Below are 16,870 nucleotides of genomic sequence, written 5' to 3'. Positions count from 1 at the left end.
TTTAGAACAATATTTGTCATACACTTAGCATGCATCTTATTTTATGGGTTATGTGTTCAGACCTAGAGTGTGAAGGCTAAGTGCTTAAAGGTACTGTTAGGACAGAGTTGCCATATTTCTAGATGGGTATGATGTTCAGTACAGTAAGAAAGTTGTTGAGATTTAGTTAATACGTCGGAGTACCCCAGTGTCAGAATGTTAAAGCATTACATTGGTAATTGTTAAAAAAAAAAAAGAAAAAGGGGCAATGTGATGTTCATAGAAGTATTGTGTTGACAGTGAAACTACGCCACCTGGCGAAAGTACATAGGACACAGGGAGTCAGTGAGACTGGGAGATAACTGTGCGTGTACAACTATAACTACACAACAGAAACATTACAAGCCTCAATACAGAAAATAAGCTGTATAATTATATAAGTTGTTATTAGCAGTTTATTTTAGCTTATGTAGTACTGCACAGCGTATAGAAAGATGTTAGTGAGTCAGGAGCTGGACAGTTCTGCCAAGTGTGTACATTCTCTAAGTGGCTAGACACTCATTCCCAGACACTTATTAATGTTGGCTAGGTGCCAGTAACACATTTTAATAATTACACTTGAACTCAAATTTAACCCTGACCAGGACCTACCAGTACGACAAGGATCTTGTAATCATTGCCAATTTTGAAAGCACATTGAGGTGTTACCTTAAACTCCCTGAGTGTGTCAAACACTTACGGGATGACTTCAATTTCATGTCCAGGAGCTGAAGTGCTGGTGCTTAAACGCTGAGTTGCCGGATTCATCACTCAATTTACAGACCTCAATGAGATATAATCATAATAAAGTCATAATTATGCAATTTCAAATGCCCCGTGGAATATTTTTATAATAAAAGACAAGTGATGCGTTTTTTTTTTTGTGTGCACGCATTTGTGTGTGTGTGTGTGTGTGTGTGTGTGTGTTTCTGTTCCTGTGCTTCTGTGTATGTATGTGTTTGTGTGTGTATGTATATGTCTGGGCATAAGTACTGTATTCTGTGTGTGTTCCCAAAAAGCTGCTTCTCTGGTCTTTCATAGAAACACACACATTACATCATAGTATTCCTGTGGCTTGCCTGCATGTTGAGGGTATGTGGTAAATTCCAGCGTTTTTGTGGTTGCTTCCATCAAGGGTGGGCGCTGAGTCATATCAGTGTGTCTCTGACATTCTCTGTTGGTTGGTCTGAATGACTTCGTTGAATCCAGATGAGGCTAGAGACACTAAACATCAGAATTGGGCTAAATGGAGTTATTTTTATGCCTCCGTGCCATTTGGGCGACCATTTGGGCGTCCGTCCCATTCTCGTGAACGCGATATCTCAGGAACGCCTTGAGGGAATTTCTTCAGATTTGGCACAAACGTCCACTTGGACTCAAGGATGAACTGATTAGAATTTGGTGGTCAAAGGTCAAAGGTCAAGGTCACTGTGACCTCACAAAAGACGTTTTTGGCCATAACTCAATAATTCATATGCTAATTATGACAAAATTTCACACAAATGTCTAATAGGATAAAATGATGAAGTGATGACATTTTATATCCAAAAGTTCAAAGGTCAACTTCACTGTGACATTATAATGTTTTGCTTACCACTGTAGCTGAGAAAACGATCTTGGGTCATTCTACAAAAACGGTGGAAGTGCTGTCACTTACTTTTGCAGACACCAAAATCCTTTAAGTTGACCTAATAATCACATTAATTATATATGTTCAATAAATAAAGACTGTCCTTGCAATGATAAAACAAAGTTTATTGGCGGAGGCATACAACCGCGAGGCGGTTATTTCTAGTTTTAATCTGTTTAGCTCATATGCAGCCATTGGGCCAATTTATTTGATCTGTTTCTACTTTACTGCTAGCAGTTCACACAACTGCAAACTTGGCTTGTGTCCATGTAATGCATCAAGACGAAATAACTCCTAGTCATAAACAATACATAGACTACAGAAACACTATGTGGGGAAGTGTGGAAAGGTCATTCACTCTGTGATACTGTAACCCATGCTCTCCAGCTCTAATATTTCTGGTATCCATTAGCTGAGACATCAGCATCAGCAGTTGGTTTACATCCTCTCACTGTTGGGTTATATAATACAGTTGTACTAGAGCAACCGTGGCTTATTCAATTCCACTGTATCATCTAACCCTATCATCATGAAACTCATTTCACACCCTACTTCAGGTTTCTTTCACAGTATATGCTCCAGTTCAGTCCGGTGAACTCGTAAATGAAAGCATAAATGAGGAAAATACAAACAGCTTACATTGATTACACATGGTGAATCACATGAAACCGAGTGACCTAACACATGACGCCATTAGCATACGGTTGAATGAAAATATTACCAGTGTCAGACATCCCGTGGCTTCAATGGGCGTAAAGAGGCGTAATTTATCTGTATGAATCCTTGAAAGAGGCGTTCCTTTGTCACCCAGTGATGAACAGTAGTGGCAGGGTCGTGTCAAGTATTCTCCTTTAATGGGCTCTGCGTGAGTCATGAGATGTGTTTTACCAGCTCTTGTCTCAGTTTTTTCCTCACAATGAATCATTTCTCTGTCTCTTTCTCCCATCTCATATAGAATCAGGAATGACTCGTATATAAATAAATGCACAAAACAAGATTTACAAATTTAAATAAACAAGGGTGATCACAAATGTATTTTCCCATACACCAATACCACCCGACTTGTGTAATGCCAACCGTCGTCTGAATAAATGTGAAACAATGCCAATTATACTTTAAAGGGCTTAATGGTCATGTTTACATCCCCAGTGCGATGGGATCATCTTGGACCTCAGCAACACCTCCTTGGAGGGCATCGCCGTGCTCAACATTCCCAGCATGCACGGCGGCTCCAACCTGTGGGGCGAGACGAAGAAGAGGAGGAACTACAACCGCATGAGCAAGAAGGTTCCTGACAGGATGCCTGCTAGCACTGTCACCGACGCTAAAGAGCTCAAGTTTTGTGTGCAGGGTGAGTCAAAGGAGATGTATGAGTTCACACACACACGCACACACACACACACACACACACACTCTCACACACACGTCAGAGTGGTGTCAAGTGCTACACTGGGACTAAATCTTGGCCTCCTTAATTTTCCTCCTATCATACTAAATGGATAATGATTTCCTTCGCTGCTGCCTGCACACAGTGGTCTGGATGGAGCTCGCTGGGGTGTCAAAAGATCTATTGTATGTTGCGGATAATTGTGCGGCCAAAAAAATGGCAGGCCACGCTAAGTTGTACGCCAAACATTAGGTCATTTATACAGCTAAACAGAAGACTTGTATCCCTTTTGCCTCGCTGGACCAGCATTGCCACACGGAACGTATGAGAGAGCAGGAGAGTTTAAGTGTTTACTTCCAAGAGAAGCAGTGAAGGAAGACAAGGGACGGGATTTCTTATTAATCTCCCTAACTGTTAGCAGAACACTCCATGGTTAAGTGGTGCTGTCTCAGTGTCACCAGGCAGTAGGGTTGTGCAGGATGCCAGTGTTCATCCGTCTCTTGTTTTGGTGCAGTCTCTGCATCCCCACTGGGCTCTGATGATGAGCATCCTCTGTCACAGAGGTCCTTGGGGACGAGCTGCGCTGGCAGAACCGGCGCTCAAGGACAGTGACAACAACCGAACATCTGTTTTAGATTGCCATGAATTGACCTCCAACTCTGCTGAGGAGAGGAGGGGAGAGGAGAGGATATTCAGGAAGTTATTGGCAAGGTACATTCAATTATTGAGCATCCTTTACTTGAAGTGGTGCTCTTAAAGCATTATAATGCATCATAAGTGCATTATAAGCACCTTGTGAGTGCATTATAATTAATCACACTAGTTAATGAGGTGATGTTAAAGGAAAGTCAAGAGGGTTAACAGACATAAACATGCTCAACCATGCCCATAATCTCCACATCAGCCTGGGTTGTGAACCAGTTTCTCTGGAAACAGCATTGAGCCTGAAATTTGTGCCCAGCTTCCTGAAATTAGAACCACAAAATTAGATTTTGCAGTTGTGCCTTCCTTTAAATCAAATGTATTTTTCGAATAAGTTTGTCTGATTATATTCTAGAAAAGTTTGTCTGTGCTTCTGATGACCTTATAATCCTGCTTCTAATGCATCACAACGCACTTAAGTAAAATGTTACCAAATAATTCACCAACTTTACCTACCGATTTTATTCCACAGTTATTTTTTCAAACAAACATAGGGCTCAAGACTTGTCACAATAAGTAAGTGCCCACATGCCTACCCACATGCCTGTCACTCACGTCCCCCATAATTTCCCTCCATCAGAATTGACATTTTGATTCTTAATTCTGTTGTTCTTGGTCACTGTATGAGTCAGACACCCACTGATGAGCCGTGTAGTTAGGAATGATGTTTGTACCTTGCAAAGTCTTGCTTGTTCACAGAAAATGACTTTTTTCTGCAAGAAACATTCTTAACAGGTGATGTCTTGGCACCCCTACCCACTCCCATAGCTCAGTCCAAAGGTTCTGGCTCTGCAGGACATTCAGTCCATATGCCCCAAGTATTAATAGCCAGAGAACGCATAGGAGAGTTCTGCACGCTGCACTGTGCACACATGCAAGCACACACATACACACACGCATGTTTGTATTACTGTACTTGTGAGGACCTTCATTTCATTCCCTAACCCCTCACCTTAACCTTAACCCTCGCCACTACATGCCTAACCTTAATGCTTAGTAATGTGAAATCTAACCTTAATCCTGAATCCTAAACTAACCTTAACCCCTAGCCTAATCTAACCCTAATCCTAATTCTAAAAGTAACCCCAAACACAAGTCCTAACCCTAAAGTAGCCCCTTGAAGACGTGAGGATTGGCAAAATTGTCCTCACTTCGGACTATTTTCCTCATCTTTCTTAGGACATTTGGTCTTCATGAGGCATAGAAATACAAAGACACACATACATACACTCACAATCGTATACATGCGCACACAAATTTAGTTATGGAGCTCATGTGGAAGTGGTACAGCTTCCACTCTGCAGCAATCAGTTCTCCCCAGCAGCCCCAATCCCTTTTCTGGCCTGTCTGTTGTCTTTCAGGCCTCAGAGGGATCAATATTGTCAAATGTCAAACACTGTTTGTTTGCTTCAGGCAAACTGATTAACAATGCTTTTAAGCTGTCAAGCCCCGACTTACCTTTTAAGGATCTGCTAGGCTGGCTGTTTGCTGCAGAACACTCTGCTTTCGTGAGTGTTTTTGGTGTGTTTGCATTATGTTAATGTGTGTGTGTGTGTGTGTGTGTGTGTGTGCATGCGTGTGTATATACCTGCGTTCCTCCATGCATGTGTGTGTGCATTCGAGTGTGAGTGTGTATGTCTTCTGCTAGCTTTGCCTATCAGTATGCATTTTTAAGTAAATATGCAAAAACTTGTGTGTGTGTGTGTGTCTGCGCATGCACACTTGCGCATGTTAGAATGTGTGTGATGGAATCTTTGTGTTTCAGAGTTGTCCCACAGGATTTAACCTTCATTAAATTAGCTCCTCCTCCTAATGCTATTTGGAAACAGAACTCAGAGAAGGGTGCTCTAGTTTCTCTGACAAACTGTGCGTGTGTGCATGCATGCATGTGTGTGTGTATTCGTGTGTTAGTGTGTGTGTCTGTATGCATAAGGGCGCCTGCCTGTGTACATGTGTGTGTGCATGTGTGAGTGTGTGTATATGCACGCAAAGGCCAGAATGTAATACCCACACTACTTCTGCATGTATGTGCCTGCGTATCTGCATGCTTCAGTGTGTGTGTGTGTGTGTGTGTGTGTGTGTGTGTGTGTGTGTGTGTGTGTGTGTGTACGTGCTTGCAGGCCTGTTTGTGTGTATGCGTGCCTGCATGCACAGCTTATGACTAATTGTCTATGACAGTTGTTTGCTCTGCTGCAATAAGATCATGCTTTTAAAGCCGTTTGCTGCAGATAATGCAATCAGCCAGGTTACCCAGAGTGAGTGAAAGGAGCCCTGGGCAGTTCTGACCTCAGTGATGAAACTTCAAGCCTCTGACTCACTCTGTGCCTGCCCCGCTTTCTCTACTACATGGGACAAAAACAACAGCCGAGACAGACACACAGAGAGAGAAGTAGTCTGCTAGCAAAGTCTCATTGGAATACAATCACTTGCAGGGTCTAAATTTAGAAATGTATTCTTATAAACAACATTCCTCCAACGGGAAGGAAGAGAAAGTCCTGTTAAACTATTGTGAAAGTTTACAGAGCAAGCCTTAGGATTTCAAATGTGGCGAGGTGGGGAAAAGATGTAAAACTGTGTGTGTGTGTTTGTAAATGAACTGGAGCCTAAAGTCCATTCCTGTCATCTGGGCGAAGATGGATAACAGTGAGAGGGGCAGAGGAAAACACACTCGGGGCGAGAGGTGCTGACAGGAACAGGATATACGTGCGCAGGCCTCGGTGTCAGCCCATCCCAACCCTGCTCCTCCTCAACTTTTATCTCTGCTCCATCTCTCCCCTCCCCTGTTCATTTCCTCTTTGCTCCTGGATCGAATTCCTCAACTTCCTGCTGGGGATTCAGAAGGATGAGTGTAAATACGGTGGATGTGCCACGCTATCCCGAGTGGCGAGAGGCGCGACGCTCTAGTGATTGAAAAGTGGGAATAAGTGAAAATCTACTGAGAATTGCAAGTACACAGTACGTTCATACCGGGTTATAGAGGTGAGCTATTTCAGGTCTGGCCCAACCAGGTTCCCCGTGTCTCTCAAATTCATGAATCATTTGTTTTCCTTCTCTGCTTCTCGTCCCAAATTCTCTCCTCCCTCGCCTCTTACACCCCATCGCACCCCCAGGCTCTCTCCTTCCCTCGCCCCGTCTTCTCTCCCTCTCCTCCCCCACAACAGTCTAGCTGTGTCACACCATGATGGAGGAGAGGGCTATTTTGGGCTGTTTGCATCCAGAGAGCGCTTATTGTTTTCTTCTCACACAACAGAAAAAGCAGATTCTATAATTACTTTGATTTCGCCCCCCCGCCGGCCCGCGTGGCTAGTTACGACAGAAATAGCTCCTGTACGAAGCTGCTTTCTCGCTCTCAGTGGATGGTGGGAGAGTGGATGACCTCCTAGTAATATATTTACTCAAAGTGAATGAACGATAGCTCTCTGATTCTGAAAGTGGCCAGTCGCTTTCAAACGGGATGAGAACAGAAAAGACGATTTGTTTTGAAGTGTCTGTCAAAACTGAGAAGGACTAAAATGTGTTCTTTCCCATGGCCGTCCTTCTCCCATCTAGAAAATTCCCATGAAATTTGATTGCAGTTTGGAACCTATGTACCATCTGGGTGCTTACAGGCCATGCGACAGTTTAGGGTAGAGACACGGCGCATGGTGTATTTTTGTACTGTGTCATAGTAACATAGTGTACTCTGTCAAAAGGCCAAGCGAGTGGCGCTCGCCCCCGTACCTTTACCTCCGTTTGGTGCTGGTGAGGTGAGGTCCAATTCCTCTTGACCATCTGCCATGACTCCGACCACCCCGAGACAATGACAGGCTGGTCTGGGAGGGAGGGCAAGTGGGCGGAGGAAGGAAACACAAATATGCTTGTTTATAATTATAGGCCAATAGCCCAAGCCAAGCAATTTCTAGCTATTTCTCAGGAGAATTTAAGATTGGGGTGGTATATATTTTTGTGTTTCTCTCTAGATTTATTTTTTTATATATACTATATATATATATATATTTTTTTTTTTTTTTAGGTATTTTTATCACCTCTGAATATTTTTTAGGTTCATATCAGAGAAAATGTATGTTAATCAATTGAGAGATTTGCTAGAATGATGGATTTAAGATGGATTTCATGATCCTCAAGAGTCACCCTATAAAGTCCTATGTTGTTGATCTTGGTAACATTATCATAATGAATACATTTTCAGTTAATTTTAGTTTTACCTGAAAGCAACTCTTACCATAGTAAACAACTAATTATTAACTATGTTATTACTAACTATGTTAATAATACTACTAACTCTGTTTTCCCCAGACACTCTACATGTGTGTGTCTGTGTGCATACTTGCACTACATTGTGTGTATAGTGCACACAGTACATGAGCTACTATGTAGTGCACTTAAGTGTGTCTGCCTGCTCAGCAGAGAAAAGAGTGTGCAGCACAGCAGTAACGATTCTAGCTGCACGCTGCTTGGCAAAGCAACGCCATCCCATCCCAGAATGCACTGTGGTCGGGTTATGTAAGAGGCTGTTCTATTCTATTCTTAGCGCTACCTCACTGAGACGTAACAGCGCTGGTTGCCTGAGAGTCAAAAGCACAGAGATCTGATGAGGCGGGAATCATCAGTGAGGTGAGAATCAGCATGGTGGGCTACTCTGCCATCAGGCTCTCTCACTGGGACACGGGCAGAACGGCATGCCCATGTTTGGTATGAGGAGGAAGTAGAGGTGTATGAGTGGCCGTGCAAGGGAGGGGGATTTATAGATTCATTAGTGCAACAGGAAAAGGCTGTCTGAACAATACTGTTACAAAATCCTAAAATAGGATATGTCAACACTCACTGGAAATTTTTACATTCTCTAAGCAAAAGGAGAATGTATTTCATTCTGCCGCTACAGGTTTTCATAGACTTAAAATCTCCCCAGAGTTTTTAGCTGCAGGAAAACAACAGACCGCCTCCATCCTTACATCCAGCCTTCCTTTTAATTCCCATCTGTCACGTACATCCATTGTGTCACTAGTCCCCCTTCTTAATCCCTTAGTCTCCAAATGTCCAGTTTGTTCTTAATGGATGCCCAATCCTATTATTATTTCTTGGAAAGCCCTGCAGAGGCGGAGAGATGCGGATTGGGAATATGCGTCCATGCGCCTGTGCAGTAGCATGCGGTCCGCAGGCCCAAGGGGGGGATGGAGCAGAGATTGGAGTGACGGGGAACTCAAAGTCCCAAAACTGATCGGCCATGTCTAGGTTACTCTGGGGCAGAATCGTCCCTGTTGCCCTGGCAAAACAGACACAAACAAGAGAAATATTTACAGAGGAGAGAAATATCCTTCCCCACTGTGCGTGTGTCTGTCTGTGTAACGAGGATGACACCCACTCTCTGCATTTCCTCCCTTGCATTTCCTCCCTTGCTGATGAGAGGGCATCCGGTGTATCAGAGTGAGATGGGGTTGGGGTCAACATTGGTGGTGTTTGTCCCGCTGGGAAGGGTATTACAAGCCCAACAAATCACAAAACAAGCCACATTCAGTTTGTTCTTGCTACCTTGTCAAACTTGTATTTTGTTTAGCATTGTCACAAATGTGCACTTACATGTTGACACATTATTATTTATGCAATAGTGCAGTAGTGGAGAAAACTGCAAAGTAAAACCTACTGTACATTCCCTTTGCAAAGCTCCACATAATGTTTTAAGCTAGCACTATACATTGTACAATAATAATGTTTAATTCAGTATGTCATAGTTTACTGGGATAGTCAGTGCATTTTATTGCTTACCCTCATGAGGACTTGCGCACTAATGCATGCGCCCCACGCATTTTATTCTTAAGTGGACGTACAAACTTAAGTACACGACACTACATTTAGTGATTTAAAATGTTTGTTCCCCATTCTGCTCTGACATTTTCTGTTGAATTGTCATCTGAAATATTAAAGAGTGCCAGTGACTCACTAGCAAACTTATCCCCATATAAACCTTGATCATCTTCAAAGCTAGGCACGAAATGGCAACAGTCTTTAAACGCCACACACACAGGCACACACTCACACACACACACACACACACACACACACACACACACACACGCATGCTTGCACACAAACACACACAACATATCCAATTTATGTGATAACTGACTGGAATGTTGCTCAGCTGCTGTACATGTTTAGTGTGGACAGATATAGGAGAGAAAAGACCTTATTTCCTAAATTAATCTTGTATCCCAAAGGATGATAGGCAATTGAACTACTTGGTATGCTTTACTCTATTTGACAGGCTACAACGTCAATGAATGTGTTGCGAAACTCTTGTGCAAGAAAGTTTACAACAGGGAAAGGAACAACCACAGGATAAGATAAACCCAGAATTTAATTGATAATCTCATGTCACTGTCTCTTGCCTATAATCCTCGCATGCAAGTGTGAGAAATCACCACACAGACAGGAAAGCCTAGTCATGAGCCCTGTGTTGCATCAGGCCCTTGCAAAAGACATCTCGTCCCTGGAGTAAAGCGAGAACACGCGACAGTTTCCTGTTTGTAGTTTGAAACAAAGCCAACGGGCTACGTGAGGTCAGGCAACGTTGGGAAATTATTAACACTGTTTACACTGCAACAGACAGACGGGCCTGCAGCCTATAGCTCCAGTCAAAACAGGCAACGCTGCCAGTCCTAGCTTGTCTGGGCTAGGAAGAGCTATGGCAACGAGACCCTTGGGGAATGGCTCGACCGGTTCCCTGGGTGCCTCTCACCCCGTCTTTGTTTCCTCCAGTATTGACGCAAACTCTGGTATGGGCAGCATCAGCCATTAGGTCTATTGGGTATTCATATTTCTTTTACCCATGTGGAACGTGCAGATGGCAGAGATAGACAAGGTTAATTACAAGAAAACTGATTCACAATTTGGAGAGTGGCACCTCCAGTGTGCTATTAATTTAGGGACTGGAAGGATTCATTCATCAGCTTATCTGTCTGGATGGATGGAAACCTTGAGAGGAGCCATTCTCTCAGACTCTCTTTGGCAAGTCAGATGCAGCCACACAGCTCTGTGATTCTTCACCCAAGTCAGACAAACAGGCAGTCAGGGGAGAGCCAGGGCTTTTTGTGTGCATGAAATGGGGCTGGGATATGTTTAGGTGTTCAGCTGGCACCAGCCTGCCTGCCTGTCTGTGTTAATCAACTCTCAGAGCCCCACACTAACCTGCATGATTAGCCCTGGAATATGGATTACAGAGGCAGAGAATTAACCCCAGTCATTCCAGGTCTAATTTAGTGTGTGCAACTAGTCCGACATTGTCCAACGTGTAATCATAGGATCCAATAATAAAAACCGCTGTTAAACTACACCGAAAGTGAGCCGCACATCTTTGTTGCTGTGACCATGTTTGGTCAGGATGAGATCTGTGCAGGACCACAGTGCGGTAGTTTGAACGGGTTGACACCGAGACAGTAGTATGAGCTGGCGGGGGCTTGGCTACTGTTGTAGCAGCTCACAAATTATCACATTGGCAGTGAAGAGGATGCATTTCTCAGAAGTCCCACTAAATAGCTCAATAATTCATGTTCACTGATCATTTGTAAAAAGCTGTGAAGTTGTTATGAGGACATAAGCGCACATCTATCATTTCTTCAATAATATTAGGTCACTTATGAGCTGTGTCAAAACTGATATGTCAAGCGATACTGTCTATGACCTTTCCGATGATGTCTGGAAATATTGATGGAAACGCTGAATTTAGCAAACAGAGAGAGAACAAAAAGGACAATTTGTAGATTAGAAGGTAGCAAGGAAGGCTGATCTGTAGAAAGAGTTGACAGTCTCTTGCAATTACAGTGAGCGATCCTCTCCTCTGCTTTGTGTTGTTTATCGGGGAACGGAGGAGAGAGCGCATGCATGTGTGTCGGCTCATGCAAGCATGCATTTTCATATAAATTAGAGTGCGTGCAGACATATGGGCCAGTGAAACATGTATGAATAAGACATGCACAAAGGAATATGTTTGTGCCAGTTGTGCAGGTCATGGTTAAGAGAATAAATAAAGCACCACAGTCGGTCTAGTTTTCACCTCATCTAATGCACTGCTCTGACCCATGTGCAACTCTGTTCTCTCTCTCTATCTCTCCATCCCTCTCCATCCAGACCTGAGTGACCAGCTGTTGGAGGTGGTTGGTCTGGAAGGGGCCATAGAGATGGGACAGATCTACACGGGGCTGAAGAGCGCGGGCCGCAGACTGGCCCAGTGTGCCAGCGTCACCATCAGGTCAGAGAGCTCCCGACTCTCAGGCTGCTCCCTCCATCCCCTCCCACTTCCATCCATCTCCTCTATCACATCGATCTTTTATCATCTGCTGCCCCCACCACCCCTCCCTCTTTTCAACTTCTGATCTCTGTTCTCCATCCTTCGCTTCATCTGTCTCCTGTCACTCTCCTCCCTCCCTCTCTGTTCTCCTGCTCAGCCGACTGGGAAGTGTACTCGCTGCACCATTCTCTACGTGTGTGATCAAAAATGTATTCCTTCTGAGTGTGTTGTGCCTTTGACGCCTAAAACCCCTACAGTATCCAAGGGCTATCATGCCTGCACCTAATAAATGACATATTCCAACTGCAAACTAACTCAGCCGTTGGAGCCAGGCACAGACTGGCAATCACAGAATGACAAATGATCTGTCTGACAGGTCCAAGGGCACTGTGTCCACTTTTTGGTTCCGACACCATTTTTGTCCAAAGAAAGTGGTTTTAGTTCAGATGTTTTTGTTGCTCTTGTGAGGCTCGGCCCATTTAACATCCACAGTGAGCCAGTTACTGTACCGATTTAAAGAGGCGACATTTACAAGTTGTTCTCTCACCTGTTCAGCAAACTGCCCTTAATATTTTCCTAGAGCAGAATTAAAAGAGCATTCATCACAGTCATTCTCCCATACTGTGTTTCCCTTGCTGGAGAGACACGCATGAAAGGCTTAAACTAACTTTGTGTGTGTGTATGTGCGCGCCTGCACGCTTGTGTGTGTGTGTGTGTGTGTGTGTGTGTGTGTGTGTGTGTGTGTGTGTGTGTGTGTACAGTGGGTCTGTGAGTTTAAGGAGTGGGGGCCTGTCTGGGAATGGGTCTCATGGGAACAAAGGGTGCAGTGTTTGACCCTGTCCTGGGACAGTGTGAACAGGCCTCCCGTGCCTCGGAGGTGCGTGTGATCTGACCCCCGCTACCCCCACCCCACCCCACCCCACCCTACCCTCTCTCTCTCTCTCTCTCTCTCTCTCTCTCTCTCTCTCTCTCTCTCCCTCCCTCTCTCACTCTCTCTCTCACTCTCTCTATCTCTGCCAACCCCACCCCTTCCACCCCCCGTCCCTCTGCTTTCTCTTCACAGGACGTCCCGACTGCTGCCCATGCAGATCGATGGCGAGCCCTGGATGCAGCCCCCCTGCGCGGTGAGACTGAACATATTACCCTGCAGTATTTACAATCAGTCACTGATTCATCAACACAGGGTTTCTCAAACATTTTCATGTGAAGGACCCCCAAAGTGACACACTTTGGGCCCCGCAGACCCCCGAATTATAAGATTTATTATTGAGTTGTTTAATCAAGGACATAGGTTTAAACTATTCCTTATTTTACTCCTCCTCCTGGTGCCCCCTCAAGGACCCCTGAGCATCCCCTGGACCCCACGTTGAGAACCACTGTCCTAAGAGCCCGATAATGTCTGCTTGAGGAGAGTCGGCACTGATTGTTGCAACTGTTTTTTTTATATTCTTTCCTCCTTTCCTGCCTCGGTTCCCTGTGCCTTTTTAATCTTCCACCTCCTCCTCACACCTCCAACCTTCCCTCAAACACTGTCATGCCACCTCATATCACAGACCGGCTATATCCTTTCCATAAAAAAGAGGAAATGAATCTCTTGAATCCATTCACATGCAGGGACAGAATATCTATCTATCTATCTATCTATCTATCTATCTATCTATCTATCTATCTATCTATCTGTCTATCTATCTATCTATCTATCTATCTATCTATCTATCTATCTATAACTATCTATCTCTTCATAGCATTTCAAATATTTCATCTCGTCATTTTAGACTTTTATGGGGGCGTTAGATGCGATGTTCTTTGGCGTACTGTGTGGGCTATTTTGCTTGCAAGGTCAGGATAGGCGGTTTTGCAGCAATGTGAAAAGCCAGGAAATGATGGTGAGGAGAACTGTTGGCCTGGCAAATGTGTCAAGAAATTCAGCTGTAATACTGAGAACAGTTCGTTTTAGAATCCCAATGCCTTGAATCTTACAAATAAGATGATTTTCAAGCCAGATGGACAAATCGTTCCTTCTTGTCTTACGTCCTTTCTGTCTGATTCTTACAGGTCAGGATCACACACAAGAACCAGGTTCCCATTTTACTGGGCCCGCCTCAGAAGACACCATTCTTTTTCTTCAAGAAACGCAACCGGAGCCGCGACTAGGAGACACACACATACACACACACACACACACACACACACACACACACACACACACACACACAACACACACACACACACACCTGTCACCCATCAGCAGCTCCACCAGATGAGTGGTACACTGTTCCCAGGGTGGAGTTTGGAACTGGGTGCTCATAAACAGCATCACATTGAGAAGAGGAACGTCGCTGAAGTCATTTCGCCCACAGACAGTTCACTCCCAGTGGGACCAACAATGATGGCACCCGAAATGAAACGACTCTCAGTATATTGACCAATTCCTGTGTAACCATCATCTTCTAGTTTCTCCACACCTCAGTCCCAGCCCCTTTGCAACAGCCAAACCTTGGTCCTCTCAGTCCAAGCCCCCCCCGCCCCCCTCGTCCTTCAGCCGTATACCAGTACCACACTGCCTGCTAAACACATTGCCAGCTTTTTGGTCCCTGGGGTACCCTCACAGTCTTTAAATGGAGAGAGCGTAAAGAAAGGGGATGGATAGCGAGATGGAAAATGGGTGGGGGGGTTGTTTAAAGAGAAAACAAGTCAGGGAAAAGAAGTAGGTTACAAGATGAGACGGCGAAGGAGAGATCGAACGGACTGGAGGGAGAAAGAGGAGAAGGAGCGAGAGGCGGAGTGCCTGGAAGTGAAAGCGGTGCGGTAGTAGCACTCGGCTGTTTACAAGGCCGGTGAGAAAGTGGAGTAAGATCCACCTCTTCGTGGAACCCGTATGAATAATGAAACAGTGATTGCTTGTAAGAGCGCTCACTCCCGGGCCTCCCCGCAGACCAGCAACACGGCACGGGCGAGGAGAGGAGCAGGAAAAGGCTCATCCATTATTGACCCGTTTCGTTTATGGGTTGATGGCAGCAGGGCGTAACACTGGCCTGGGACGGGGGGAAACATGCAGGGATTTTAGGCCCCTAGCATCACTAGCCTACAAACAAGGATCTTGTAAACTGTATTTACAGACTCTGTAGATGATCTGGCAATAGACCTAAGGCAAAGGATGTCGCTTTCCAGCTGCCTGTAGTTATGGCTATCTAAAATCAGCTGTAAACTGACCAGAGACCAGATTGAAAGTAGGGATTGGAGACGCTGTGTTTCTGGTGTGTCTTGCATTCTGCGGGAACATATTGGATTTGAAAGGCAACCATCCGGATTGAATCAACAACAACTCCTGTCACCGAGCCGCCGCGCACCAGACATCCAAACCCCCAGCAGAGGACACTTCCAGCGGGTCAAGGATTGAAATAAATCCCCTCCAGGGTATAACAGCGGGGGCCCCGGGGGTTTTATTTACCAGCGCACCGACGGTGAAACTAAATTTACCGCTCTATTTCGGGGAGGATCTATCTATCCTCCTCTGAAACTCTATGCCTAATTACAGTGTCAAAACATCAACTCACAATGTCAAGTGTGCTGTCAGGGAGTGCAAAACCCAGGGCCTCGCCCCACTGCAGAGTGCCGGGCGTCTTCATTTCATTCATGTTTTCGCTTAACTTCACCGAATGTACTGTAGATGTGTCGATAATGGAACTAAGAGAAAATAAGAGGAATTGTGTTATCACCAGACAAGGTGGAGGAGATATAAATAGCGGAAAATAATAAATACTAGAGAATCATACAATCATAGTTCAGTGTTCATAGAGAATGTACCCAACATGAACATATTACTGTCCCAACAATATGGCAAAATATACTATATGTGCAGACACAGTATATGTATATTTCTGGAAAGTAGGTGTAGTGCACATATACACACGAATGTGTTTTTAATATTATATCATTGTTATTAATGTGGAATTCTTAGCTTAGACTAGTATGGATCAGTATTCTTCAGCGGGTTGCCATGCAGTGGCTCACGTTGGAGCTGGTACAATCGCTCTCATACGCTCTTTCAAGGCAGTTTTCCACATTGCCTGATTCACATGAGCTTAGATCTAAATCGGGTGCTGTATCAACTTCTGACCGTCTCTCCTCAACTTGGCTCTTTCCTTGCCTGTGGAGGGAATCCAAGCGTGAGCTAAATCTGGCCAAAACATCAAATGCCACAAAATCATACAGAATCTTTGATCTTGATCGAAGCTGACATATGCACGCCGGTGTCTTCTAATCAGACTGAAGAGATCAAAAAGAATGTAAATGGGTCAGTGTTAAAGCAGCACAGGATCTATCTGATGTGAGTGAGACGCTTGGGAAAACTGTCTTGAGCCCTGCTGAAATGTATCTGTCTGCAGCGCAGGGCGGAGCAAGATGGGTGAGAGGTTCTAGTGGTACAAACTGAGCTCCACGATAGGGTGAGGCTTTGATGCCTTTATACCCTGGTTCCCTTTAAAACAGGCTGAGTCACCACTCTCGCACCCAGGCCCCATGAAAAGACACAGGACGTCCAGGGCATACGCATATAGCTATTTACCAGATACGATTCTGGGTTCCTGCAAACAGGATCAATGTCATTCCAGAGATTGGGATGAAGTTCTTCAGGTTAGCTATATGCCAGTTTCATCCATTTGAATGATTTATATTTAAATATACACTGCTGTAAATTCATAACATAAGGTATAACCCTGATAGTCCTCCAACATGGGAGGAATGTCACAAGACAACCAATACATCATGATCTCATACATCCCCCTTTAATTCGTAGTTGTCCCAATGGAGCCTGGGCGGCAAGACAACTCAGTGGGAAAAGAGTGCA

The 16,870-nt window shown here is 44.5% G+C and overlaps 1 protein-coding gene across 1 annotated transcript in view; it reads left to right on the top strand.

The window, feature by feature from the left end:
• LOC139657294 (diacylglycerol kinase beta-like) overlaps window positions 1–14,175 on the top strand; it is an 85,438-nt gene extending 71,263 nt beyond the window's left edge. The window contains exons 24-27 of the mRNA XM_071535076.1: window positions 2,798–2,999; window positions 11,862–11,982; window positions 13,085–13,145; window positions 14,077–14,175. Coding sequence (XP_071391177.1) covers window positions 2,798–2,999; window positions 11,862–11,982; window positions 13,085–13,145; window positions 14,077–14,175 — 483 coding nt within the window. The remainder of the gene's footprint in view (window positions 1–2,797; window positions 3,000–11,861; window positions 11,983–13,084; window positions 13,146–14,076) is intronic.
• The last annotated feature ends 2,695 nt before the right edge of the window (window positions 14,176–16,870 follow it).

Source organism: Centroberyx affinis, unplaced genomic scaffold (genome assembly GCF_046629955.1).
Source record: "Centroberyx affinis isolate AG114_WGS23_722 - 3 ecotype Tasmania unplaced genomic scaffold, CSIRO-AGI_Caff_v1 ptg002652l_1, whole genome shotgun sequence".
NCBI lineage: Eukaryota > Metazoa > Chordata > Actinopteri > Beryciformes > Berycidae > Centroberyx > Centroberyx affinis.
The sequence above is the reverse complement of the archived record's forward strand: the minus strand, read 5'-3'. Positions and strand labels throughout refer to the sequence as shown.